This window comes from Trachypithecus francoisi, unplaced genomic scaffold (assembly GCF_009764315.1).
Source record: "Trachypithecus francoisi isolate TF-2019V2 unplaced genomic scaffold, Tfra_2.0 Lachesis_group17, whole genome shotgun sequence".
Taxonomy (NCBI): Eukaryota; Metazoa; Chordata; class Mammalia; order Primates; family Cercopithecidae; genus Trachypithecus; species Trachypithecus francoisi.
In genome coordinates this window covers 76,082,481-76,108,029 of record NW_022681462.1, presented here as the reverse complement: position 1 = coordinate 76,108,029, position 25,549 = coordinate 76,082,481, and the positions used below count along the sequence as shown (strand labels likewise).

General features: G+C 40.6%; 1 protein-coding gene across 6 annotated transcripts in view; it reads left to right on the top strand.

Moving 5' to 3' along the window:
- The window catches only part of SLC30A6 (solute carrier family 30 member 6), a 58,961-nt gene that overhangs the window by 9,241 nt on the left and 24,171 nt on the right, over positions 1-25,549 (top strand). For 2 of the 6 annotated variants that reach the window (XM_033176095.1, XM_033176098.1), the window contains exons 3-10: positions 1,622-1,706; positions 3,547-3,589; positions 10,809-10,874; positions 17,891-17,971; positions 18,470-18,505; positions 19,443-19,537; positions 23,552-23,600; positions 23,915-24,034. In XM_033176095.1, coding sequence (XP_033031986.1) covers positions 1,622-1,706; positions 3,547-3,589; positions 10,809-10,874; positions 17,891-17,971; positions 18,470-18,505; positions 19,443-19,537; positions 23,552-23,600; positions 23,915-24,034 — 575 coding nt within the window. Of the gene's footprint in view, positions 1-1,621; positions 1,707-3,546; positions 3,590-10,808; positions 10,875-17,890; positions 17,972-18,469; positions 18,506-19,442; positions 19,538-23,551; positions 23,601-23,914; positions 24,035-25,549 lie in introns of those variants that run through there. The other 4 variants (XM_033176101.1, XM_033176099.1, XM_033176102.1 and 1 more) reach the window with 4 other exon arrangements.

The following is a 25,549-nucleotide window of genomic DNA, read 5'->3' as shown; positions in this document are numbered from 1 at the left end:
CTGCCTCAGCCTCCCAAGTAGCTGGGATTACAGGCACGTACCACCAGGCCGAGCTAATTTTTGTAGTTTTAGTAGAGATGGGGTTTCACCATGTTGGCCAGGATGTTTTCGATCTCCTGACCTCATGATCCGCCCGCCTCGGCCTCCCAAGGTGCTGGGATTACAGGCGTGAGCCACTGCGCCCAGCCAAGTTCACTTTCTTTCTACTCTGTACTTGCATCTAAGCAACTGAATGTAACCTGAGAGAAACAAAACCATGCAACTGGTCTCACTTTGAATTCATGATCATGCAGACCATTAGTGCTGCCTGTATTTCTTTCATTCTATATTTCCTTCGTTCATTCAATTTTCCAATTTCCTAGATGGCTGTTTCATACCATGTTCTTTCATTTCTATCCTCAAGCTTCTAATACCATCTTCATCCTCACCCTAACCCAATGATCTTGCTTCCTGTTTCACCAAGGGAAAAGAAGTAATCAGAAGAAAACTTCTATATCCTGTCATTAGCACATCAGCCATCACTCTGCCTTCCCTCCTATTTCTCTGGACAAGCTTTCAGTTATCCTCTATAAAGCCAGTTCTTTCACTTGTTACCTGCTAAAAGATGATGTCCGTATAATTGTTCTGTTTCTTGCATCATTGTTTTTCTTGCATCATTCTCTTCTTTCTTGCATCGTAATTACATGTTATAAGTTCCACTCTCAGGGCTGCTTCATTTCTCAGCTTCCTTTTGTAGCAAACCTCCTTGAAAGAATTATCAGTACACTATATTCACCTTCTCTTCTCCCCATCTCTATTAAACACGTACCAGTTTGGCACTGGTCCCCACTAATTTACGTAAACAGCTTTTACAAGGTAACCAAAAACCTCTGTGTTGCCAAAATCAAGATCTTTCCTTATTTCTCATCTTACTTGATTGATGTTGAACAGCCAAGGTCAGTACTTTCTTTTTTTTTTTTTGAGATAGTCTCGCTCTGTCACCCAGACTGGAGTGCAGTGGCATAATCTCGTCTTACTGCAACCTCCGTTTCCCTGGTTCAAGTGATTCTCCTGTCTCAGCCTCCCAAGTAGCTGGGATTGCAGGCACCTGCCACCATGCCTGGCTGATTTTTTTATTTCAGTAGAGATGGGATTTCACCATGTTGACCAGGCTGGTCTTGAACTCCTGACCTTCACCCGCCTCGGCCTCCCAAAGTGCTGGGATTACAGGCATGAGCCATTGCACCTGGACAAGATTAGTAACTTTTAGGAACATCATTATGCCCTTTGTTCAGATTCACCAGTTGCTTACCTTTTACCTCATTTGCTTCATCATTGTCTCTATAATATGTACCTATGGAGACAAAATGCATATGTATATATATTTTTCTCAACTATTTGAGAATTTCTATGTCAGAATTTATTTTCTCTTGAACAACTCTCCTTCTGGAATTATTCCTTTAAATTTGTATACTATAACTTAGCTGATGACACTTTGGTAGATGTGGAAAGTGTGACACAGACTTTTTGAAGGAAGTTACATTTATTCCTTTGAATATCAGAGTATAAATTATAGCAACTTGAGCAGACCCTGTGAAATTTATCACTTGTGTACACATAAGAGTGATTTTTATTTTTACAGTCCTGGAAGATACTGCTCTTTGGTGTAATAAACTTGATATGTACTGGCTTCCTGCTTATGTGGTGCAGTTCTACTAATAGTATAGGTATGTCACCTTTGTATTTTTATGGAGTTGTTATTTTCACTTTTGTTTTTCTCATTGGAAATAAAGGTATATCTTATATAGAATATATTCTGAAATGTATTTAAGTCAAATGATTTAAATAAGGGAATATATTTAAAACTTCCTTGTAAACTATAAAACTTTGTTCATTTGTTAGCATTGTATCTTTTTTTCTTTTTTAAGTTTTTTTCCTTTTAAAATATACTTTAAAGTAGAAATGGGGTCTCACCATGTTGCCCAGGCTGGTCTCAAACTCCTGAGCTCAAATGATCTACCCACCTCGGCCTCCCAAAGTACTGGGATTACAGGCGTAAGCCACAATGCCTGGCCATTTTCTTTTTTTTTTTTTTTTTTTTTTTTTGTTGAGACGGAGTCTCGCTCTGTCGCCCAGGCTGGAGTGCAGTGGCCTGATCTCAGCTCACTGCAAGCTCCGCCTCCCGGGTTGACGCCATTCTCTCGCCTCAGCCTCCCGAGTAGCTGGGACTACAGGCGCCCGCCATCTCGCCTGGCTAATTTTTTGTATTTTTTTAGTAGAGACGGGGTTTCACCGTGTTAGCCAGGATGGTCTCGATCTCCTGACCTCGTGATTCGCCCGTCTCGGCCTCCCAAAGTGCTGGGATTACAGGCTTGAGCCACCGCGCCCGGCCAACCATTTTCATTTTAAATAAGCTGTTATTTAAAAAGAAAAAAAAAAATCATTAAATCTATTTGGAGATTTGTTTTTGTTTTGTTTTTTTGTTTTTTTGTGTTTTTTTTTTTGAGATGGAGTCTCACTCTGTTGCCAGGCTGGAATGTAATCTTGGCTCACTGCCGACTCCCTGGTTCAAGCGATTCTCCTGCCTCAGCCTCCCAGGTAGCTGGGATTACAGGCACACACCACCAGGCCCAGCTAATTTTTGTAGTTTTAGTAGAGATGGGGTTTCACCATGTTGGCCAGGATGGTTTCAATCTCCTGACCTCATGATCTGCCCTCCTCGGCGTCCCAAAGTGCTGGGATTAGAGGTGTGAGCCACCGCGCCCAGCTGGAGATTTGTTTTTAATGTAATAGATTAAAACTTTAGTTTATACAATTTATAAGTTAGATTTTTAGGTTATTGGCTTTTCCTTAAAATCCTTAAAAAAACGGGAGTCCTGTAATTTTTTCCTGTATCTTAACTTTTTGTGTGTGTTTTTTTTTTTTTTTTTTTTTGAGACGGAGTCTCGCTCTGCCGCCCAGGCTGGAGTGCAGTGGCCGGATCTCAGCTCACTGCAAGCTCCGCCTCCCGGGTTCACGCCATTCTCCTGCCTCAGCCTCCCGAGTAGCTGGGACTACAGGCGCCCGCCACGTCGCCCGGCTAGTTTTTTGTATTTTTAGTAGAGACGGGGTTTCACCATGTTAGCCAGGATGGTCTCGATCTCCTGACCTCGTGATCCGCCCATCTCGGCCTCCCAAAGTGCTGGGATTACAGGCTTGAGCCACCGCGCCCGGCCACTTTTTGTGTTTTTTAATGCATTGTTCTTTTGTTCTGTTATTCGAACAATACATTTGAAATAGTGCTGAGATTACAGAAGCAGGCAGAAAAATGGTCACAGGGCTTTTTAACATTCATTGCTTCATTTTTCCTAATGGAGAAATCAGGTTGGGTGGTAAGCTTTTCTACCAACCAACTTTGGCTACATATATTGATCAAATTTACTAGATAACTGGCAATATATCAGGTTGGCCAGTGACTCAAAAGGTTTTTTGGTGATGGATACCCCTGGTAGAAATAATTTGGGTGACTTGCTGTATTTTTTTAGAGGGGTGAGTAATATTTTAATCATTTTTTTGGTTGTTTTGCAGCTTTAACTGCCTATACTTACCTGACCATTTTTGATCTTTTTAGGTAAGTTTTTAGGAAATCTTAATGTTTTGGAGCCAATAAGGAATTTGGTAGAAATGTGGTATAGCCATACAATTCAGCAATAAAAACAGCAGCTACTGATATCGTATAAGAAAACAATAAAAACATTATACTATGAAGACAATCATAAAGGACCACATATTGTATGATTTCATTTATATGAAATGTCCAGAACAGGCAAATCTATGGAGAGAAAAAGTAGATTATGAAGAAGTTTTCTTTGCTTAAAGGAAAGTAATCTAAATAAGTAAGATTATCAACATAGAACAAACACACAAACAACAATAGTTAGAGACATAACAGTAATTAGAGGCTGGATGGGGTGGCTCATGCCTGCAATTCCAGCACTTTGGGAGGCCAAGGCAGGTGGATCACTTGAGGTCAGGAGTTTACGACCAGCCTGGCCAACATAGTGAAACCTCGTCTCTACTAAAAATACAAAATTAGCCAGGCATGGTGGCTTGTGCCTGTAGTCCCAGCTACTTGGGAGGGTGAGGCATAAGAATCGCTTGGACCCAGGAGGCGGAGGTTACAGTGAGCCGAGATTGTGCCACCACACTCCAGCCTAGGCAACAAGAGTGAAACTCAGTCTCAAAAAACAAAAAACAAAACATTTATAAATTTGATTATATTAAAGTTAAAAACTCTAGGTAGCAAATGTCACCATAAACAGAGAATAACCTGAGAAGATATTTGCAATTCATACCTCAAAGGACTAATTTTGCTAATATTTGAAGGGCCCTACAATTTAATAAGATGAAGACCCAATAAAAGAAAAGGAAGAAAAAAATTTATAATACATACAGAGAGTTTACAGAACAGGAACTATAAATGACACTTATGAAAAGTTGCTCATCTTCACTAACAGTAAGAGAAATGCAAATTAAAATTACTCCGAGATGCTGTTTTGCCTGTCACGTTGGGAAAGATTAAAAAATTTGAGTATAGCTGTGTTGTTGAGTGTGTTAGGGAAACACATGCTCTTTTGTTTTTAAAAAGGGCTTTATTCGGCTGGGTGCAGTGGCTCATGCCTGTAATCCCAGCACTTTGAGAAGGTGAGGAGGGCGGATCACAAAGTCAGGAGTTCGAGACCAGCCTGGTCAATATGGTGAAGCCCCGTCTCTACTAAAAATACAAAAATTAGCCAGGCATGGTGGTGGACATCTGTCATCCCAGCTGCTTGGGAGGCTGAGGCAGGAGAATTGCTTGAACCTGGGAGACAGAGGTTGCAGTGAGCTGAGATCGCAGTACTGCACTCCAGCCTGGACAACAGAGTGAGACCCCATCTCAAAAACCAAAACAACAACAACAAAAAAAAACACCAGTTCACTGTAAATGTGAATGTTTGAATGTTTATTTTTGGATCCTCAGGTCTGTCCCATTGATCTGTATGTCTGTCCTTTATGCCAGTACCATCAGTCTTGATTACCGCAGCTCTGTAGTAGGTTTTGAAATTGGAAAGTGTGAATATTCCAGCTTTGTTCCTTTTCAAGATTGTTTTGGCTAAACAGGCATTCTTTTTTCTCAGGCTGGAGTGTAGTGGGTTGACCTCGGCTCACTGCAGCCTCAGTCTTTACCTCCTGAGCTCAAATGATGCAACTCAGCCTCCTGAGTGGGTGGTACCACAGGCTTGTGCCACCACATCTGCCTAATTTTTTGATATTTTGTAGAAATGAGGTCTTCCTATGTTGCCCAGGCAGGTCTCAAATTTCTGGGCTGAAGTGATCCTCCTGCCTTTCCCTCCCAAAGTGTTGGGATCACAAGCGTGAACTACCTGTCCTGGCTGGAAACAGGCACTTTCATACATTGCTGATGGGAATATAAATTGGTGCAGCATCTCGAGGGCAGTTTGGCAATATCAATTAAATTTAGAAATGCCCATAACCGGCCGGGTGCGGTGGCTCACGCCTGTAATCCCAGCACTTTGGGAGGCCGAGGCGGGCAGATCACAAGGTCAGGAGATCGAAACCACAGTGAAACCCCGTCTCTACTAAAAATACAAAAAATTAGCCGGGCGTGGTGGCGGGCGCCTGTAGTTCCAGCTACTCAGGAGGCTGAGGCAGGAGAATGGCATGATCCCGGGAGGCAGAGCTTGCAGTGAGCCAAGATCACGCCACTGCACTCCAGCCAGGGGGATAGAGCGAGACTCCATCTCAAAAAAAAAAGAAATGCCGATAACCTTAAACATAGCAGTTCCTTTTCTAGTAATTTATGCTACAGATACATTCCTGTGGTTAAAAATGAGTTGCATATGAGGTTATTCAGTACAAAAGATTGGAAACAATCAGTATGTGAATGATGAAATAAATTATGGGGCATGTATACCCTATATTTTGGTACATATATATCATAGAATTCTCAAACTTGACCATACATCAGAATTACTTGGAAGGTCTTGTTAAAATACATATTGTTCCATTTCCAGAGTTACTTATTCAGAAGGCCTAGGGTAGGACCCAAGAATTTGCATTTCTAGCAACAGATGAAACTGATCCTGCTGGGTATAGGGAACCCACTTATCTATGTAATTAAATATTATGTAGCCTTAAACAATAAAGCCAAAGCATTTTATGGTTTAGAGGTCCTAATGAGGGGAAAAAGCAAGATATACAACAATGTATATAGTATGCTGCAATTTGCATTAAAAAGGGGGAAAGAGTAAGAATACACGCATGTTTACACATCCACACACTACAGTCATTTGCTTGTATTTGCGTAAATATACATAGGAAGGATAAACAAGAAACTGATAGTAATAGGTGTCTTTAAGGAGGAAGACTCTGGCAGGGAGATATAATTTAAAATCTTCCCACTATATATCTCTTTTGTAAATTTTGAATTTTAATTATATAAATAAAATGCCAATTTAAAAATAAATAAAAGCAGATTAAGTATGTTACTGCCAAGAGTGGTATCTCATGCCTGTAATCCCAGTGCTTTGGGAGGCTGAGACAGGAGGACTTTTGAGCCCAGGAGTTTGAGGCTGCAGAGAGCTGTGATCTAAGCACTGTACTGCAGCCTCAGTGACAGAGAGATATCCTGTAGACCAGGCACAGTGGCTCATGCCTGTAATCTCAGTACTTTCAGAAGCCAAGGTGAAAGGACCGCTTGAGCCCAGGAGTTCAATATCAACCTGGGCAATACAGTGAAACCTCATCTTTACAAAAAATTTTAAAAATTAGCCGAGTGTGGTGGTACACACCTGTAATCCCAGCTACTCACTGAATAGTAGGCATTAGGATCACTTGAGCCCAAAAGGTTAAGGCTGCAGTGAGCTATGATTGCACCATTGTACTCCAGTCTTGGGTCTTGGTGACAGACTGATACTTGTCTCAAAAAAACAGGATTGTATTTTATTTGTTTTTGAGACAGGGTCTCACCCTGTCACCCAGGCTGGAGTGCAGTGGCATGATCTTGGCTCACTGCATGCAGCCTCCGCCTCCCGGGCTCAAGCGATTCTCCTGTCTTAGCCTCCCAAATAGCTGGGATTACAGGTGCCCACCACCATGCCCGGCTAATTTTTGTATTTTTAGTAGAGATGGGGTTTCACCATGTTGGCCAGGCTGGTCTTGAACTCCTGACCTCAGGTGGTCCTCCCGCCTCAGCCTCCCGAAGTACTGGGATTACAGGCGTGAACCACCGCGCTCAGCTCATTCATACACTTTAAAAAGTTACTTTGGGGAATAATTATTAATGTTCCCAACCATATTTGATAATAATAAACTAATGGTAATAAAAATAGTAAAATTTTAAAACTAAAGTAATGATGTTTCCCTAATGTCTTAGGGTTCATAAGGAAAATCTTTTCATTTAATGTGAAGAAGTTTCTTTCTTTAGAGGCTCATAATCTGCCATATGAGTTAGCTATCGATATATAATGTTTCAGATGAAAGGTGTGATTTAGATTCATCTAGAGCTTCATTAATATCCAAACACAGAAGAAAGTGGTTATCTGATTTTAGACTATTGTTAATAAATGCTACTGTTTTTACAAAGAGGTGTAGAAATATATTTTAATAGAGAACATTAATACCAAAGTGGTGTTATTAAACTATGGAAATTAAAATAATTTATGCATATAAATAAAATCAAACATATTGAATGATTTGTTAAGAAATGGGTGCTGATTTTTAGATTTATGTAGTAATGGGAAGTAAGTTCAGTTAGTGTACCATATTTCATCAAACATTAGATATCAACAGTTTTAAGATAAATACTTATTTTATGTGTCCCCAAGAAAAATGCTACTAATTCAGCTGTGATGTACTGTAAGTTGTAAGACTAACCCTGATTTGAGGAGTATTAAGATGTGAAAAAACATGATGAACTGTAAATCTTAAAAGTGATGAACTGTAGAAAAAGTTTCAGAGATTTTTATCCATTTTTAAGGGTAAAATTTTCAAAAGTTAATGTTTAGACACTGAATTTTTCAGATTTCTTATTAGTAACAAATATCTATAGAGTATTATTTATGAAGAAAAATTTTACAATTAATAATTGAAGCTTTGGCCGGGCGAGGTGGCTCATGCCTGTAATCCCAGCACTTTGGGAGGCCGACGCTGGCAGATTCCCTGGGCTCAGGAGTTGGAAACCACCCTGAGCAACGTGGTAAAAACCCATCTCTACTAAAATACCAGAAAATGAGGTGGGCATGGTGGCGCACTCTTGTAATCCCAGCTACTCAGGAAGCTGAGGTGGGAGAATTGCTTGAGCTTGGGAGGTAGAGGTTGCAGGAGCCAGGATTGTGCCACTGCATTCCAACTTGGGTGACAGAGTAAGACTCCGTCTCAAAAATAAAAACATGAATAAATAAATTAATGATTGAAGCTTCAATTGTATATTTCGTTTTTCTTTTCTTTTTTTTTTTTTTTGAGACAGGGTATTGCTCTGTCACCCAGGCTGAGTACAGTGACATAATCATGGCTCACTGCAGCTGCAATCTCCTGGGCTCAGGCGATCCTCCTACCTCAGCCTCTGGGGTACCTGGGACTACAGGTACTCACCACCACACCTGGCCAATTTTTGCATATTTTTGTGGTGACAGGGCATGACATGTTGCCTAGGCTGGTCTTGTACTCCTGGGCTGTCAAATAATCCACCTGCCCTGACCTCCCAGAGTGCTAGGATTACAGCCATGCGCCACCATGCCCAGCCTAATTGTATATTTCTGACTGCAGAAACTCATTTGGCTGCCTTTATCCAATGCAACTTCAAAAATCATCCATCCATTCAAAACCAACCTAGATGATTTGCTTAACTTCAATGTAAATACCATATTCTTGCTACTTACATGAATTGGAAGTGAGGTTAGCACACTATATGAACTCTGTCATGAGCGTGAAGTACTCTCAAGGAGTTAGCTAGGGCTCCTTTGATTGTAGCCATCAGACTTCCACTGGAGCTATACTGGGGGAGCAAAGGTGTAGGATACTTAATTCTATAGATTCAGGGGTGTTAATGGAATCTGAGGGCAGAGGTTTAGCTGGGCTCCACTGTAAGAATCAAACTTTTCTTTATCTGTCATCTCTGTTCCCTGTGTGTGGACATTGTTGAGCTATTTTCTTCCTGTAGGTCAGCATTCCCTACTCCCAAATCCGGGGATAGAAATATAAATACTGCTCCAAATTTTCAAATTTGCATTTCCATCATTCAATAAAGCAGCCAAATTAAGCCTGGAATGCCTTGGTTCCAGTTCCAAATCCTACTTCCAAATCCAGAGCAGCATTTTGACCCAGCTTAGGTTACATGCGTCAGGTGCCTGTCTACGGATGAGTCAGCTGTGGTCAGGGAGTAGGGTCATGTTAAGAACATACCAGTTCCCAGCCAGGCGCGGTGCCTCGCACCTGTAATCCCAGTACTTTGGGAGGCCGAGGTGGGTGGATTACAAGGTCGGGAGTTCAAGACCAGCCTGGCCAACATGGTGAAACCCCATCTCTACTAAAAATACAAAAGTTAGTCGGGCATGGTGGTGCGTGCCTGTAATCCCAGCTACTCAGGAGGCTGAGGCAGGAGAATCACTTGAACCCGGGAGGTGGAGATTGCAGTGAGCCGAGATCGCTCCATTGCACTCCAGCCTGGGCGATAGAGTGAGACTCCGTCTAAAGAAAAGAACATATATCAGTTCCTGCTATAAGTTTATAGATGGAGGAAAAAAATGAAGGATAGTTAATAACTGAGAATTGAGAATGGTGAGCTAGGGAGAGAGACCCTTGGCTCCCTGCTTCATGGAGCCTTTCATATTTCCATTTAGGGATTACAAAATACTTTGATGTCTTCAAGATCCATGAGATAGGAGTATATTATAAGGATGGCTTTTCGGCCAGGCGCAGTGGCTCACACCTGTAATCCTAGCACTTTAGGTAGCCAAGGTGGGTGGATCATTTGAGGCCAGGAGTTCGAGACCAGCCTGGCCAACATGGTGAAACCTCATCTCTACTAAAAAAAAATACAAAAATTAGCTGGGCATGGTCGTCCACGCCTGTAATCACAGCTACTTGGGAGGCTGAGGCAGGACAATCACTTGAACCTGGAAGGAAGAGGTTTCAGTAAGCTGAGATGGCACTACTGCACTCCAGCCTGGGAAACAGAGCAAGACTCTGTCTCAAAAAAAAAAAAAAAAAAAGAAAGAAAAAGAGATGCCTTTTATTAATCAGGTAACTAACATATTTAATTGGGTCTAACACAGATAGTTGTTACCTCAATTTCATATTATAGTAACTTGTTTTAGAGGGAATCTCTCTACTACGCTTGGAAAATGAACATAATTTTATCTCAGTCAAAATGTTGTCAAGGTATTATTAATATTTAGTTTAACTTTTAACAAAGGTGAAGTGTATCAAAGTTAAAATTGTATGTATCATTTTTTAGCATTTTCAGTTACAGAAACCATTTAGGGTGGATAACATTGTATAGTAGAAGTATGAGTTTAGGTTCTACTTAACTGACTTGATGTATTATAACTTTATTCTGTTCCTTCACATGTTAAAATCTTACAAGTATGCCACATGTTCAGATACTCACTATGATTAGATGGTAAACTACTAGAATTAATTGTCTTAATAAATTATTAGAGTAATTTATTATTAATTTAGTCTGTGCAAACACGGATAACTTTCAACCACTTAGGAATTCTGAAAACTTAATTTCTCTTCACATGTTCTCTTCTAGTTCTAACACTAAATTTATTTTTCTTTTTACTTAGTTTAATGACATGTTTAATAAGTTACTGGGTAACAATGAGGAAACCTAGCCCTGTCTATTCATTTGGGTAAGTTCAAATTATTTTATTTTTTGCTAACTTATGACTACTAAAATATTATTTATAGTAGACAGTAAAGAGCTAGCTACAGTATTTCTGGAAAATAAATGCTGCGTACTTAGTGAAATGATGATCAGATAGTGAAAATAGATAGGTTGGGCACAGTGGCTTACACCTGTAATCCCAGCACTTTGGGAGGCTGAGGCATGCAGATCACCTGAGGTCAGGAGTTCGAGACCAGCCTGGCCAACATGGCAAACCCCTATCGCTACTAAAAATACAAAATTCATCCAGGTGTGGTGGCGTGCACCTGTACTTCCAGCTACTTGGGAGGCTGAGACAGGAGAATCGCTTGAACCCAGGAGGGGGAGGTTGCAGTGAGCCAAGATCGTGCCATTGCACTCCAGCCTGGATGACAGAGCAAGACTCCGTCTCAAAAAAACGAAAATAGAAAAGCATCTTCCAAGAAACATAAATATTTAAGGTATAAATCATATTAAAATAAAATGTTCACATTAGATTTTTTACATTTTATAAAGCAAATATTTAAAGTTCACATTAAGTTCTTTAATATTTTGGGAATTTATTTTAGCTAGAGCAAGTACAAAGGATTTTCATGTTAGTGTATCTTCTAGATGTTAAATAAATGTGATATAGTTTAATACTAGGCAGTGGTAAAGATGGATTTTCATCTGAAACTGGATTTGTGATAGCAATGGATCAACAAATAATTTGAGATTTGTTTCCATAATTTTACTTTTTATTTTTTATTTTTATTTTTTATTTTTTTATTTTTTTGAGACGGAGTCTCGCTCTGTCGCCCAGGCTGGAGTGCAGTGGCTGGATCTCAGCTCACTGCAAGCTCCGCCTCCTGGGTTCACGCCATTCTCCTGCCTCAGCCTCCTGAGTAGCTGGGACTACAGGCGCCCGCCACCTCACCTGGCTAGTTTTTTGTATTTTTTTAGTAGAGACGGGGTTTCACTGTGTTAGCCAGGATGGTCTCAATCTCCTGACCTTGTGATCCGCCCGTCTTGGCCTCCCAAAGTGCTGGGATTACACGCTTGAGCCACCGCGCCCAGCCTTGTTTCCATAATTTTAAAAATTACTGAGGCCAGGTGCGGTGGCTCACGCCTGTAATCCTAGCACTTTGGTAGGCTGAGGCGGGAGGATTGCTTGAGTTAGAAGCCAGCCTGGGCAACATAGTGAGACCTGTCACTACAAAAAAGTTTTTTAAATTATTGTACATGGTGATATTAACCTGTGGTCCCAGCTGCTTGGGAGGCTGAGGTGGGAGGATTGCTTAAGCCCAGGAGTTTGAGGCTGCAGTGAGCTGTAATTTCATCACTGCATTACAGGTGGCAAGAGTAAGACCCTGTCTCAAAAAAAAAAAACAAATACTGAAAGTTGAAAGGAAATAATCTTTTATATTAAAGGTTTAAAAATGTATTTAAATGTGAGTTCCTTTTAGATTCTAGGAAACAACTTGAAAGAATTTTACTTTATTATTTTTACCTGAAGAGGCATATCAACCAAAGAATTTTACTTTAGTAAAGAAACTTTTGGACCAAACTTACTTTTCTTTTCCACCATACCATTCATTGGGACTATATTCTTTTGAATAAAATTAGGTTTTATTTACTTAAACAATGAGAAGAAGTAAATATAAAATTTTAATGCAAAATAAGGATTTTCATAAATCAAGTCATAAATCAAAATGAATTTTTTTTTTTTTTTTTTGAGACGGAGTCTCGCTCTGTCGCCCAGGCTGGAGTGCAGTGGCCGGATCTCAGCTCACTGCAAACTCCGCCTCCTGGGTTTACGCCATTCTCCTGCCTCAGCCTCCCGAGTAGCTGGGACTACAGGCGCCCGCCAACTCGCCCGGCTAGTTTTTGTATTTTTTTAGTAGAGACGGAGTTTCACCATTTTGGCCAGGATGGTCTGGATCTCCTGACCTCGTGATCCGCCCGTCTCGGCCTCCCAAAGTGCTGGGATTACAGGCTTGAGCCACCGCGCCCGGCCTGAATTTTTAAAAAATATTTATTATTTTTAATTTTATTTCTTTTTTGAGACAGTCTCATTCTGTCACCCAGGCTGAAGTGCAGTGGCGTGATCTGGGCTCACTGCAGGCTCTGCCTTCCAGGTTCCAGCGATTCTTCTGCCTCAGCCTCCCAAGCAGCTGGGACTACAGGCACCCGCCACTATGCCCGGCTAATTGTTTTTTGTATTTTTAGTAGAGACAGGGTTTCACTGTGTTAGCCAGGATGGTCTCGATCTCCTGACCTCATGATCCGCCTGCCTCGACCTCCCAAAGTGCTGGGATTACAGGCGTGAATAGATTTTTTTGGTATGGTGTGAAGCAGGAGTAAAGGCATATTCTGGAGTGCGATAGCGCAATTCGGCTCACTCCAACCTCCATCTCCCAGGTTCAAGCAATTCTCATGCCTCAGCCTCCCAGGCACTTGGGATTACAGGCGCACACCACCACACCCAGTTAATTTTTTGTATTTTTAGTAGAGACGGGGTTTCGCCATGTTGGCCAGGCTATCGCCCATGTTGGAGTACAGTGGCATTATCATAACTCATTGTAGCCTTCAACACCTGGGCTCAGGTGACTCTCCTGCCTCAGCATCCTGAGTTGCTAGGACTACAGGCACATCCCACCATGCCTGGCTGATTTTTAACATATTTTTCGAGTCAGGGGTCTCACCATATTGCCCAGGCTGGTCTTGAACTTGCTTCAAGCGATCCTCCCACACCCCAAGTAACTGGAATTACAGGTATGGAGCCACCGTGCCCAGCTGTTACTATCTTTTTTGTAAAGAATTCTATGGTATGCAGTAGTATTTCATTGTGCTTTTTTTTTTTTTTTTTTTTTTTTGAGACGGAGTCTCACTCTGTCGCCCAGGCTGGAGTGCAGTGGCCGGATCTCAGCTCACTGCAAGCTCCGCCTCCCGGGTTCACACCATTCTCCCGCCTCAGCCTCCGGAGTAGCTGGGACTACAGGCGCCCACCACCTTGCCCGGCTAGTTTTTTGTATTTTTAGTAGAGACGGGGTTTCGCCATGTTGGCCAGGCTATCGCCCATGTTGGAGTACAGTGGCATTATCATAACTCATTGTAGCCTTCAACACCTGGGCTCAGGTGACTCTCCTGCCTCAGCATCCTGAGTTGCTAGGACTACAGGCACATCCCACCATGCCTGGCTGATTTTTAACATATTTTTCGAGTCAGGGGTCTCACCATATTGCCCAGGCTGGTCTTGAACTTGCTTCAAGCGATCCTCCCACACCCCAAGTAACTGGAATTACAGGTATGGAGCCACCGTGCCCAGCTGTTACTATCTTTTTTGTAAAGAATTCTATGGTATGCAGTAGTATTTCATTGTGCTTTTTTTTTTTTTTTTTTTTTTTGAGACGGAGTCTCACTCTGTCGCCCAGGCTGGAGTGCAGTGGCCGGATCTCAGCTCACTGCAAGCTCCGCCTCCCGGGTTCACACCATTCTCCCGCCTCAGCCTCCGGAGTAGCTGGGACTACAGGCGCCCACCACCTTGCCCGGCTAGTTTTTTGTATTTTTTAGTAGAGACGGGGTTTCACCGTGTTAGCCAGGATGGTCTCGATCTCCTGACCTTGTGATGCGCCTGTCTCGGCCTCCCAAAGTGCTGGGATTACAGGCTTGAGCCACCGCGCCCGGCTTCATTGTGCTTTTAAGTTATTTTCCTTATGACTAATTGAGCACCTTTGCATATGTTGATTAACCATTCAGATCACCTCTTTTTTAAAATGCTTGTTAAAAATCTTTTAACCATTTTCCCTTTTTCTTTATTAATCTGTAACAGTTCTTTATATATAAGTATCTTCTCCTTCTCTTAGTTGCCCTTCGCCCTTCTTCTTCTTAATGGTATCTTCTGATGAATAAAAGTTTTAATTTTAGACCAGGTGCGATGGCACACACATGTAATCCTAGCACTTTGGGAGGGTGAGGTGAGCGGATCATTTGAGGTCAGGAGTTCGAAACCAGCCTGGCCAACATGGTGAAACCCCATCTCTACTAAAAATACTAAAATTAGCCACGCATGGTGGTGGGTGCCTGTAATCCCAGCTACTTGGGAGGCTGAGGCAGGAGAATCACTTGAGCCCAGGAAGCAGAGGTTGCAGTGAGCCAAGATCGCGTCATTGCACTCCAGCCTGGGCGACAAAGTGAGACTCCGTCTCAAAAAAAAAAAAAAGCGGCCGGGCGCGGTGGCTCAAGCCTGTAATCCCAGCACTTTGGGAGGCCGAGACGGGCGGATCACGAGGTCAGGAGATCGAGACCATCCTGGCTAATACGGTGAAACCCTGTCTCTACTTAAAAATACAAAAAACTAGCCGGGCGACGAGGCGGGCGCCTGTAGTCCCAGCTACTCGGGAGGCTGAGGCAGTAGAATGGCGTAAACCCGGGAGGCGGAGCTTGCAGTGAGCTGAGATCGGCCACTGTACTCCAGCCTGGGTGGCAGAGCAAGACTCCGTCTCAAAAAAAAAAAAAAAAAAAAAAAAAAAAAAAAAAAGTTTTAAATTAAATTTATTTTCTCGGGTTGGTCCTTTTGTGTATTTGTTAAATCTTGGCATGCCCCCAGGTCATAAAGACACTTTGCTCTGTTATCACCTAGAAGCCTTACTGTTCAATTTTTCATATTTAATCCTACAATCCAGTTGGAATAGATTTTTTTGGTATGGTGTAAAGCAGGAGTAAAAGCATATTCTGGAGTGCAGTAGCGCAGTTCACCTCACTCCAACCTCCATCTCCCAGGTTCAAGCAATTCTCATGCCTCAGCCTCCCACGCACCTGGGATTACAGGCGCACACCACCACACCCAGTTAATTTTTTGTATTTTTAGTAGAGATGGGGTTTCGCCATGTTGGCCAGGCTGATCTTGAACTCCTGGCCTCAAGTGATGTGCCTGCCTCGGCCTCACAAAGTGCTGGGATTACATGTGTGAGCCACCACACCTGGCTCTTCTTTATTGCTTTTATGTGCCACCTTTTTCACAAATCATGACTATATATGTGTAGGGCTGTTTCTAGATTCTCTTTTCTGTACAATTTGGTGTATTTGTACTTGGATTAGTACTGTACTATGTTAATTATTACAGCTTTGAAATACCTGTTGATATCTGGTAGTATAAATCTTCCAGCTTCGTTCTTCTTCAAGATTATCTTTGCTTTCCTTCACGTTTTGCAGTTCCATATGCATTTTAATATCAGTTTCTCAAATTCCACAAATAACGTTGGGGCATTTGCATGCTGTTTTTTCCTGTTCCTTTTTATTTTTTCAGTAGCTGGAAAAAACACTTAATTTGTATTCTATTATAACCTAATTTTTTCACTCACCTTTTTCCATGTCAATAAATACTTTTTTTGTTTAATAATATATAGTGTTATATTGTTGATTCCGACATTTTTCCCTTACACATAACAATGTGATGTACAGCCTTAATTTTTTAAATTTTTTCTGTGCCTCCATGATTATTTTCTTGAAAAATTTTAAGCATTTATACTTACCATAAATATTGCATACCGTTAGACCATGTGTTGCAGGAAAAACTAAAACAACAGTTCCTGGCCTCTAGCTTATAGTCTAGGGATCATAAAATATGCTCATAATGTCACTGTAGTTATGTATAGAAATGAGAGGCAGTATAATAAGTGGTTAAAATATGAACTCTAGAGTCAGAGTGTCTTGAGTTTGAAAACCTTCTACTTGCTAGCTATATGACTCTAAACAGTTACTTTTCTTTTTTATGTCCTAAATTTCTTATCTGTTTGAAAAAAAAAAAATGAGCCAAGTGTGTAGTCCCAGCTACTCAGGAGGCTGAGCTCGGAGGATTACTTGAGCCTGGGAGTTCAGAGTCCAGCCTGGGCAACATAGCGAGACCCCCATCTCTTCAAAAAAAAGAAAAAAGTGGGCCGGGCGCGGTGGCTCAAGCCTGTAATCCCAGCACTTTGGGAGGCCGAGACGGGCGGATCACGAGGTCAGGAGATCGAGACTATCCTGGCTAACACAGTGAAACCCCGTCTCTACTAAAAAAATACAAAAAACTAGCCGGGCGAGGTGATGGGCGCCTGTAGTCCCAGCTACTTGGGAGGCTGAGGCAGGAGAATGGCATAAACCCGGGAGGCGGAGCTTGCAGTGAGCTGAGATCCGGCCACTGCACTCCAGCCTGGACGACAGAGCGAGACTCCATCTCAACAACAACAACAACAACAACAACAAAAAGTGGATAAAGTAATTCTAAAAAGGGGTTGGGAGGTTTAGATGAGGTAATATGTTAAGTACTCTGGTGTCTAATGCACAGTGGGTCAATTAAGTGTTATTATTATGATTGTGATTATTTCTTTTTTTTTTTTTTTTTGAGACGGAGTCTCGCTCTGTCGCCCAGGCTGGAGTGCAGTGGCCGGATCTCAGCTCACTGCAAGCTCCGCCTCCCGGGTTCCTGCCATTCTCCTGCCTCAGCCTCCCGAGTAGCTGGGACTACAGGCGCCCGCCAACGCGCCCGGCTAGTTTTTTGTATTTTTTTAGTAGAGACGGGGTTTCACCGTATTAGCCAGGATGGTCTCGATCTCCTGACCTCGTGATCCGCCCGTCTCGGCCTCCCAAAGTGCCGGGATTACAGGCTTGAGCCACCGCGCCCGGCCGTGATTATTTCTAGAAAAATAAGGACTATAAGTGGGTCCTGGTAATTGTCTTTTTTTTTTTTTTTTTTTTTAATAATTTTAAAGTGTTTCTGGGAAGAGAAAGCCTCTGGCATGGGCTGAAGGTGCTCTCTCTTCTGGGTCCTGAGAATTATACAAATAGGTACTCTTTGGAATCTGTGATTTTCATTGTTTATTATTATTCTATAAACCCTAATCTGCTCTAACAGTGTTTGGCTCATAGTAGACAGCACCTCTGTGTATTAAGTGAGCAAATAAATGAATGTAAATGTGTTCTAGAGAGACTGGTTTGTGAATTGAAAGAATTGTGATGATCTAATTAATGTTTTGGTTTCAGGTTTGAAAGATTAGAAGTCCTGGCTGTATTTGCCTCCACAGTCTTGGCACAGTTGGGAGCTCTCTTTATATTAAAAGAAAGGTACATTTGTATATGATATTACTCTAAATCTCACCTATGACACCTTTGGGAACATGAAAGAAACCCGTCAGACACATTTGCTTTCAAGGGTATGAAAATTTAGATGAACAGGGCTGGAGTTTTGATAGTACAGTTTTTTTATGTTTCAGACATTTTCGTCTGTTTCATTTTTTTTACTTCCTTAATGCTACTAAATTGAATGAGAAGTGGTTGTGAATGAAACAGAGATTCAGTCAGGCATGTTTGATGCTTATTACAAACCCACTGAAATCGGCTTGGCAGAGAAAGATTGACATTACATATTAAGGATAATTTGTGAAAAAAGAAAACAACTAAAAAGGATAATTTGTGAGTCTCCTTGCCTCATCACTGCTAATAGTTAATAGTTGTAATATTAAAAGATTTTGTGAACTTTAAGGTGAGTTAATGATATATTTAATAAAGCTTTTTAACTTTATAATTTATAGGACTTATTTAATACATTTTTATTTCTTTTAGTGCAGAACGCTTTTTGGAACAGCCCGAGATACACACGTGAGATTTTATTTTCGATATATAATTTACTATTGATTCTTAATTATTAATTGATGTATTATTAAACAGTTGGCCAATGTCAGAGTTCAGACTGTGGCAACATAAGGTTTTGCTGGTATTTCACAAACAAAATTCCCAAATACCAAGACTCCATTTATTTACCCTTAACAGTTCCCAAGTTCTAAATATTTTTATACTGCACAGGAAGGCCTTTCTATCTTGGCTTCAGGCTTCTCATTATTTCCAAACCTAGGAAGCACTAAGCCAACTTCCCCTAGTCTTCTGTAATTTCAGATTTGACCTTCAAAATCTTTTCATAGCACCTATAGAAAAGAGAATTGGATCAGGCTCAGGGGCCCACACCTGTAACGCCAGCACTTTGGGAGGCTAAGGCAGGAGGATCACTTGAGCCCAGGAGTTCAAGACCAACCTGGGCAACAGAGTGAGACCCTGTCTCCAAAAAGAAAGAAATGTATATATATGTTTCATATATATTGCAACTATGTGATTTTCATATATATATGAAAAGAGAATTGTATGTATCATATATATGAAAAAACAATTGTATTTCTCAACCGCATAGTTGCCAGCTATATGGACCTTATCTATTCTGATCAGTTTAATTCCGAAAAGTCTGATTTGTCCAGCATATCATAAAACAAATACCATTAACATTTATACAGATTTATAACAGCGTTTACCTGTAGGAAGATACTGTTAATGCTAAAAGTCCTTTCTTATCCTTTGTAAGATGGAGCAGCAGTAGATGGGACATGGGTGATGGGGCTAGAAACTAAGTTCAGGTTCTGTATCTGGAAACACCAAATCATTAAAGCAGACCACTTTACCTTCCCACCTCTTAGTCCCTCTACGTATTGAAATTACCTACTGATAATACCAAGAACAAATTAAAGGTGAATGTTATCATTCTTTTTAGGGGAAGATTATTAGTTGGTACTTTTGTGGCTCTTTCTTTCAACCTGTTCACGATGCTTTCTATTCGGAATAAACCTTTTGCTTATGTCTCAGAAGGTATGTTTTTTATTTACTATTAATATAAAAATCCAACTAATCTCTTATAAAAACAAGTCTTTTGTTTGTTGCATTCACTCAAATCAATGAGGAAGTATATTCTGAAGAGAAGAGAGAACTAGCCCAAATGTTCTCAAGTCTTTTTTAAGTGGAAAATTATAAAACAAAATCTCATTAGTTCAAGCTTTAAAATAACAAATTATTTTGAAACAGGCAGGAATGACCTGTAAATTAAATCATGTGATGATGAAAAATTACATTTACCAAATAATGTGAGATTTTAAATGTGTAATCTATCTAAGAAAAGTCTCATTGTAAGCATTTTAGAAGTCTCAGTATACTTAGAATAGTTGATATACTAATTGAAAATAGTTGTATTTTGTTAATAAAGTAAGTTCCCAGGAACTTCTCTTTGGCAATGGTGGATGGGCATATATATTTGCAAGTAGCCAAACTTTATTTCTTTTGAAATATTCTTTTATTTTGAAGTGTTTACAACTTCAGACTGATTTTTCACTTTTGCAGTCTAAATTATTGGCATTTTTCAATAATTTCAGTGTTTTGGAATCCCACTAACGCACAAAAGAGTTAGCCACTAAGAGATGGAGAAGTGAGGTAAAAACAGAAGTGGGATGTTTACACAGACCCACACTTTGAAGTATAGAGAAGCACAGATAGGTGTGGATCTTTTTAGATCTCACTCTAGGACAGTCAAGAGACGAAAGTTTTCTGAAATGCCCATTCAAGTTTAAACAACTTCATGAATGTTATGAAGATAAGTTGTGTTTGTATGAGTTAAAGAATTACTGCATGAATTAGAAAAATAAATAATGTTACTTATGATCACCTGAATGTCTTGAAAAAAATTCATAATTTATAAAATACTATAACACTCTAGAAATTTTTAAGATGGTGCAAAGATTAGGAAACACTATTTCTCTGTAAAGATCAGGAAGACAGGCCGGGCGCGGTGGCTCAAGCCTGTAATCCCAGCACTTTGGGAGGCCGAGACGGGCGGATCACGAGGTCAGGAGATCGAGACCATCCTGGCTAACACGGTGAAACCCCGTCTCTACTAAAAATACAAAAACTAGCGGGCGAGGTGGCAGGCGCCTGTAGTCCCAGCTACTTGGGAGGCTGAGGCAGGAGAATGGCGTAAACCCGGGAGGCGGAGCTTGCAGTGAGCTGAGATCCGGCCACTGCACTCCAGTTCGGGCGACAAAGCGAGACTCCACCTCAAAAAAAAAAAAAAAAAAAAAAAAAAAAGATCAGGAAGACATAAGAAGGAAATAAGACTACTGATAATCTTATGACCCACAGATAATATGTTAACATTTCTATGTTATTCCTGTCACTTTTTTTGTATGTACACGTACATATAATTTTATGTGCTTACTTAGAATTATATATATTACAATTTTATGCCTGGCTTTTTTTTTTTTTTTTTTTTTTTTTTTTGAAACGAAGTCTCACTCTCTTGCCCAGGCAGGAGTGCAGTGGCACAATCTTAGCTCACTGCAACCTCTGCCTCCTTGGTTCAAGAAGTTACAGGCATGTGCCACCATGCCTGGCTGATTTTTGTATTTTTAGCAGAGATGGGGTTTCCCCATGTTGGCCAGGCAGGTCTCGAACTCCTGACCTCAGGTGATCTGTCCACCTTGGCCTCCCAAAGTGCTGGGATTACAGGTATGAACCACTGCGTCCGGCCATGTCTGGCTTTTTTGTTAGCATTATGTCTTCAGTATTGCTTCCCATTAAATACTCGTTGAATGTAAATGATTTTTTAATGCTTGCATAATATTCTGTTATGAATATTTTAAAATATTTTATACATTTCCAACTTTTCCTTTTATAAATAACTATAATCAGCCTCTTTAGATCAACTTTGTCTGCATTTTTTATTCCTTCTGTAGGGTAAATTCCCTGAGAAGGAATTATTTACTGGATTAAAAATACAGTATTTTTTAAAGGCTTTGTTGTATATTGCCAAATTTATTTCCAGAAAAGTTATCTAGTTTATATCTTTATTAATTTTATTTTATTATTATTTTTCATAGAGACAAAGTCTCCCTGTGTTATCCAGGCTGGTCTCAAACTCCTGGGCTCAAGCAGTCCTCTCACATCAGCCTCCCAAAGTGCTGGGACTACAGGCGTGAGCCACTGCTCCCAGCCTACTTTATATTTTCATTAGCTGGAAATGAAGGTTCCCAGAAACATCAAGATTTGTGACATTAGCTGGGCTTGGTATCATGTGCCTGTAGTCCCAGCTACTCAGGGGACTGAGGTGGTTGTATTGCTTGAGCTCAGGAGTTTGAGTCCAGCCTGGGAAACATAGCAAGACTCTGGCTTTAAAAATAATGAAGGCTGGGTGTGGTGACTCACATCTGTAACCAGCAGTTTGGGAGACCAAAGCAGGCGGATCACAAGGTCAGCAGTTTGAGACCAGCCTGGCCAACATGGCAAAACCCTGTCTACTAAAAAATGATAAAAATTAGCCGGGCATGGTGGCAGGCACCTGTGATCCCAGGTACTCGGGAGGCTGAGGCAGGAGAATCCCTTGAACCTGGTAGGCGGAGGTTGCAGTGAGCCGAGATCATGTCATTGCACTCCTGCCGGGGTGATAAAAGTGAAACTCCATCTCAAAAAAAAAAAAAAGAAAGAAAAAGAAAAAAGATTTGTGAAATTACTTGAAATTTAAGTGGAAAATAATATTGAATACTTTCTATATGCCAAGCACTGCTAAATAGTTTACGTAGAATAGCCCATTTAATTCTATCCATATGAAGTAAATACTTTTATTATGCCCATTTTACACTAAGGCACTGAGAGATTAAATTACTTACCCAGTGCTACACATCTAGTTTCAGGCAGAGCTATGATTTAAAGCCAGATATTCTGACATCTTACTTAACTGCTCAACTGTTTTTCTTTTGCATAAATCTTGCTGATCTTTTTTACATGATGGTACACATTTTAAAAATGGATATTTCTGTAGCACTGTGGGATAAATGGAAGAGGATTCTTGAGCCTAGACACAGGCTACTTGTCCAAGAATAGTAACTGACAGGTGTCTTTGTAGGTACCCAGGTCCTCACCTGGCTTTTTTGAGAGTTGAGGGAAGTAATTTGTACGTCATTTGAATATCCCTTATCTGAAATGCTTGGGGCCAGAAGTGTTTCACATTTTAGGTTGTCTTAGATTTTGGAGTCTTTGAATTATATGTATGGGTTGAGCATCCCAAACCTGAAAATTCAAAATTCATAATGCTCCTATGAGCATTTCCTTTGAGTATCATGTTGGTGCTCAAAGTTGTGGATTTTTGGTTTTCAGATTTGGGATACTCAGCCCATACCTATGGTCCATTCCCAGCACACTGGTTAGGAAGCTCTGCCTAAAAGTATAAAGAACCACCGGGCACGGTGGCTCACACCTGTAATCCCAGCACTTTGGGAGGCTGAGGCAGGCGGATCACCTGAGGTCAGGAATTCAAGACCAGCCTGACCAACATAGTGAAACCCAGGTCCAGAGTTCAAGAGCAGCCTGACCAACATGGTGAAACCCCAACTCTACTAAAAATACAAAATTAGCCAGGTGTGGTGGCACGCGCCTGCAATCCCAGCCACATGGGAGGCTGAGGCAGGAGGATTGCTTGAACGCAGGAGAGGGAGGTTACAGGGAGCCGAGGTGGCACCCCTGCACTCCAGCCTGGACAAAAAGAGTGAAACTCCATCTTAAAAGAAAAAGTATAAAGAATCTTTAATAGTAACAATGACATATCTAAGTTCACTAATTCCTTCAGGTCAACTGTATATTGTGTAATAGTTGAAACTGCTTTTGACTTAGTGGCATAAGGGCATAAAAGAGGAAACATTTATAGATTTGAGGAGTAGCATATTCTTTTGTAATGTTATTCAGTCACTGCCAACTTTATTTTTTAAAATTAAAGAACTCAAATATTTCGGATAGTGGTTTATTTTCTTCTATATAGATAATTTAAGTATTTTCTTCTTAAAGCTGCTAGTACGAGCTGGCTTCAAGAGCATGTTGCAGATCTTAGTCGAAGGTAAGATGTTATGGAGTTTCATGATATGCATAATTTAAAGGAATACACAAGAAATGCGTCTATCATGGGAACTTAAATTATTCATTGCTGAGGTTACTACATGAATCACACAGATCAGATTGTTATTCTCCCTTTACTTTTTAATTGACGATACAAAAGAGAACTTTATAAGTGAAAGGGCTTTGTTCACAAATCCTCTGCTTTCTTTAAGAAGTACACTATGTGGTACCAAAATACAAATTATCTTTACAAGGTTGTCACCAGTTTTATGTGAGTTCTGCTAATGGATACTCTTTCTGTTTGTTTTTTCTTAGCTTGTGTGGAATTATTCCAGGACTTAGCAGTATCTTCCTTCCCCGAATGAATCCATTTGTTTTGATTGATCTTGCTGGAGCATTTGCTCTTTGCATTACATATATGCTCATTGAAATTAAGTGAGTATTTTTTATTGTTGTCAAGTATGTTTTGATTTCTGGGGCCTTAATTTTAAGGGCATCAGCAGGATAGATAGTGGTCAAGCTTCTAGCAGTTTTGCTTATGACCTGTGTAACTTAGATCACGTCTTTTCCTTAGGTGTCTTCATCTGAAAACTTAAGGGGCTTGGGTTCAATAAGTATTTCTTACCACCATATATAAAGCAGACTGGAAAACAATTTAAATTGCCTACTGCTGACCTGATGAGTAAAACAGAAAAGAGAACAGTGAGAAAGAGATCTGAACCACAGCTGCTATTGCTGAGAGAGGGAGGAGAAGAGGATGTAGGTGTGAAACAATTTTTTAAAAAATAAAGCCTTTTAGGAAATAGGCTTTACAGCTGCTTTAAGCTTAACATGTTATGGCATATGATTCTTTGGCTACCCACCTTTTAAATATTAGTCTTTACTAGAATTTGTCCTTCTTCTTCTTGCTGTTTTGTGTATTTTCCTTTAAAATCACATGCAAGTATTTGTTTTTGTTTGCTACTTCTGTGGGATTTCCAGATTTTTATTTCTAGCCCACATCTCTACTGAATTACAAAAGACGTGTCTTCCTGACTTCTGTATGTGTCTGCTTTAACTGAACCTGTTTTCCCTTAACTCTGAAACTGTTTTTTCTTGTATCTCCCATCTCAGTGAATGGGAGTGATGTTACCTGCAACCATTACCACCATCCATCTCCAGAACCTTTTTCCTCCTTCCTTTTTCTTGTATCTCCCATCTCAGTGAATGGGAGATACAAGAAAAATACTGTCATTTATGCCAATGCATTCTTATTTTAAATTGCATTAAAATATACATAACATAGAGTTCTTTTTTTTCTGAGATGGAATTTCGCTCTTGGTGCCCAGGCTGGAGTGCATGATCTCGGCTCACTGCAACCTCCGCCTCCCGAGTTCAAGCAATTCTCCTGCCTCAGCCTCCCGGGTAGCTGGGATTACAGGCGCCTGGCATCACACCCAGCTAATTTTGTATTTTTAATAGAGATGGGGTTTTGCCATGTTGGCCAGGCTAGTCTTGAACTCCTGACCTCAGGTGATCCACCTGCCATGGTGGCTCATGCCTGTAATCCCAACATAGAGTTTTTTATTTACATTGAGTGTACAATTTAGTGATGTTACCTGCAACCATTACCACCATCCATCTCCAGAACCTTTTTCCTCCTTCCTTCCTTAAACTCCATGCTCATTAAACAGCTTTCGTTTTCTTCCTCCTCACAGCCCCTGGAGACCACCATTCTACTTTCTGTCTCTAGGAATTTGACTTCTCTAAGTACTTCATAGAAATGAAATCATGTAATATTTGTTCTTTTGTGTCTGCTTATTTCACTTAGCATAATGTCCTCAAGGTTCATCTATGTTGTAACGTGTCAGAATTTCGTTCTTTTTTAACGCTGAATCACATTCCAGTGCATAATGGGTAAACAACGCATTTTGTTTACCCATTTATCTATCAATGGATATTTGAATTGGT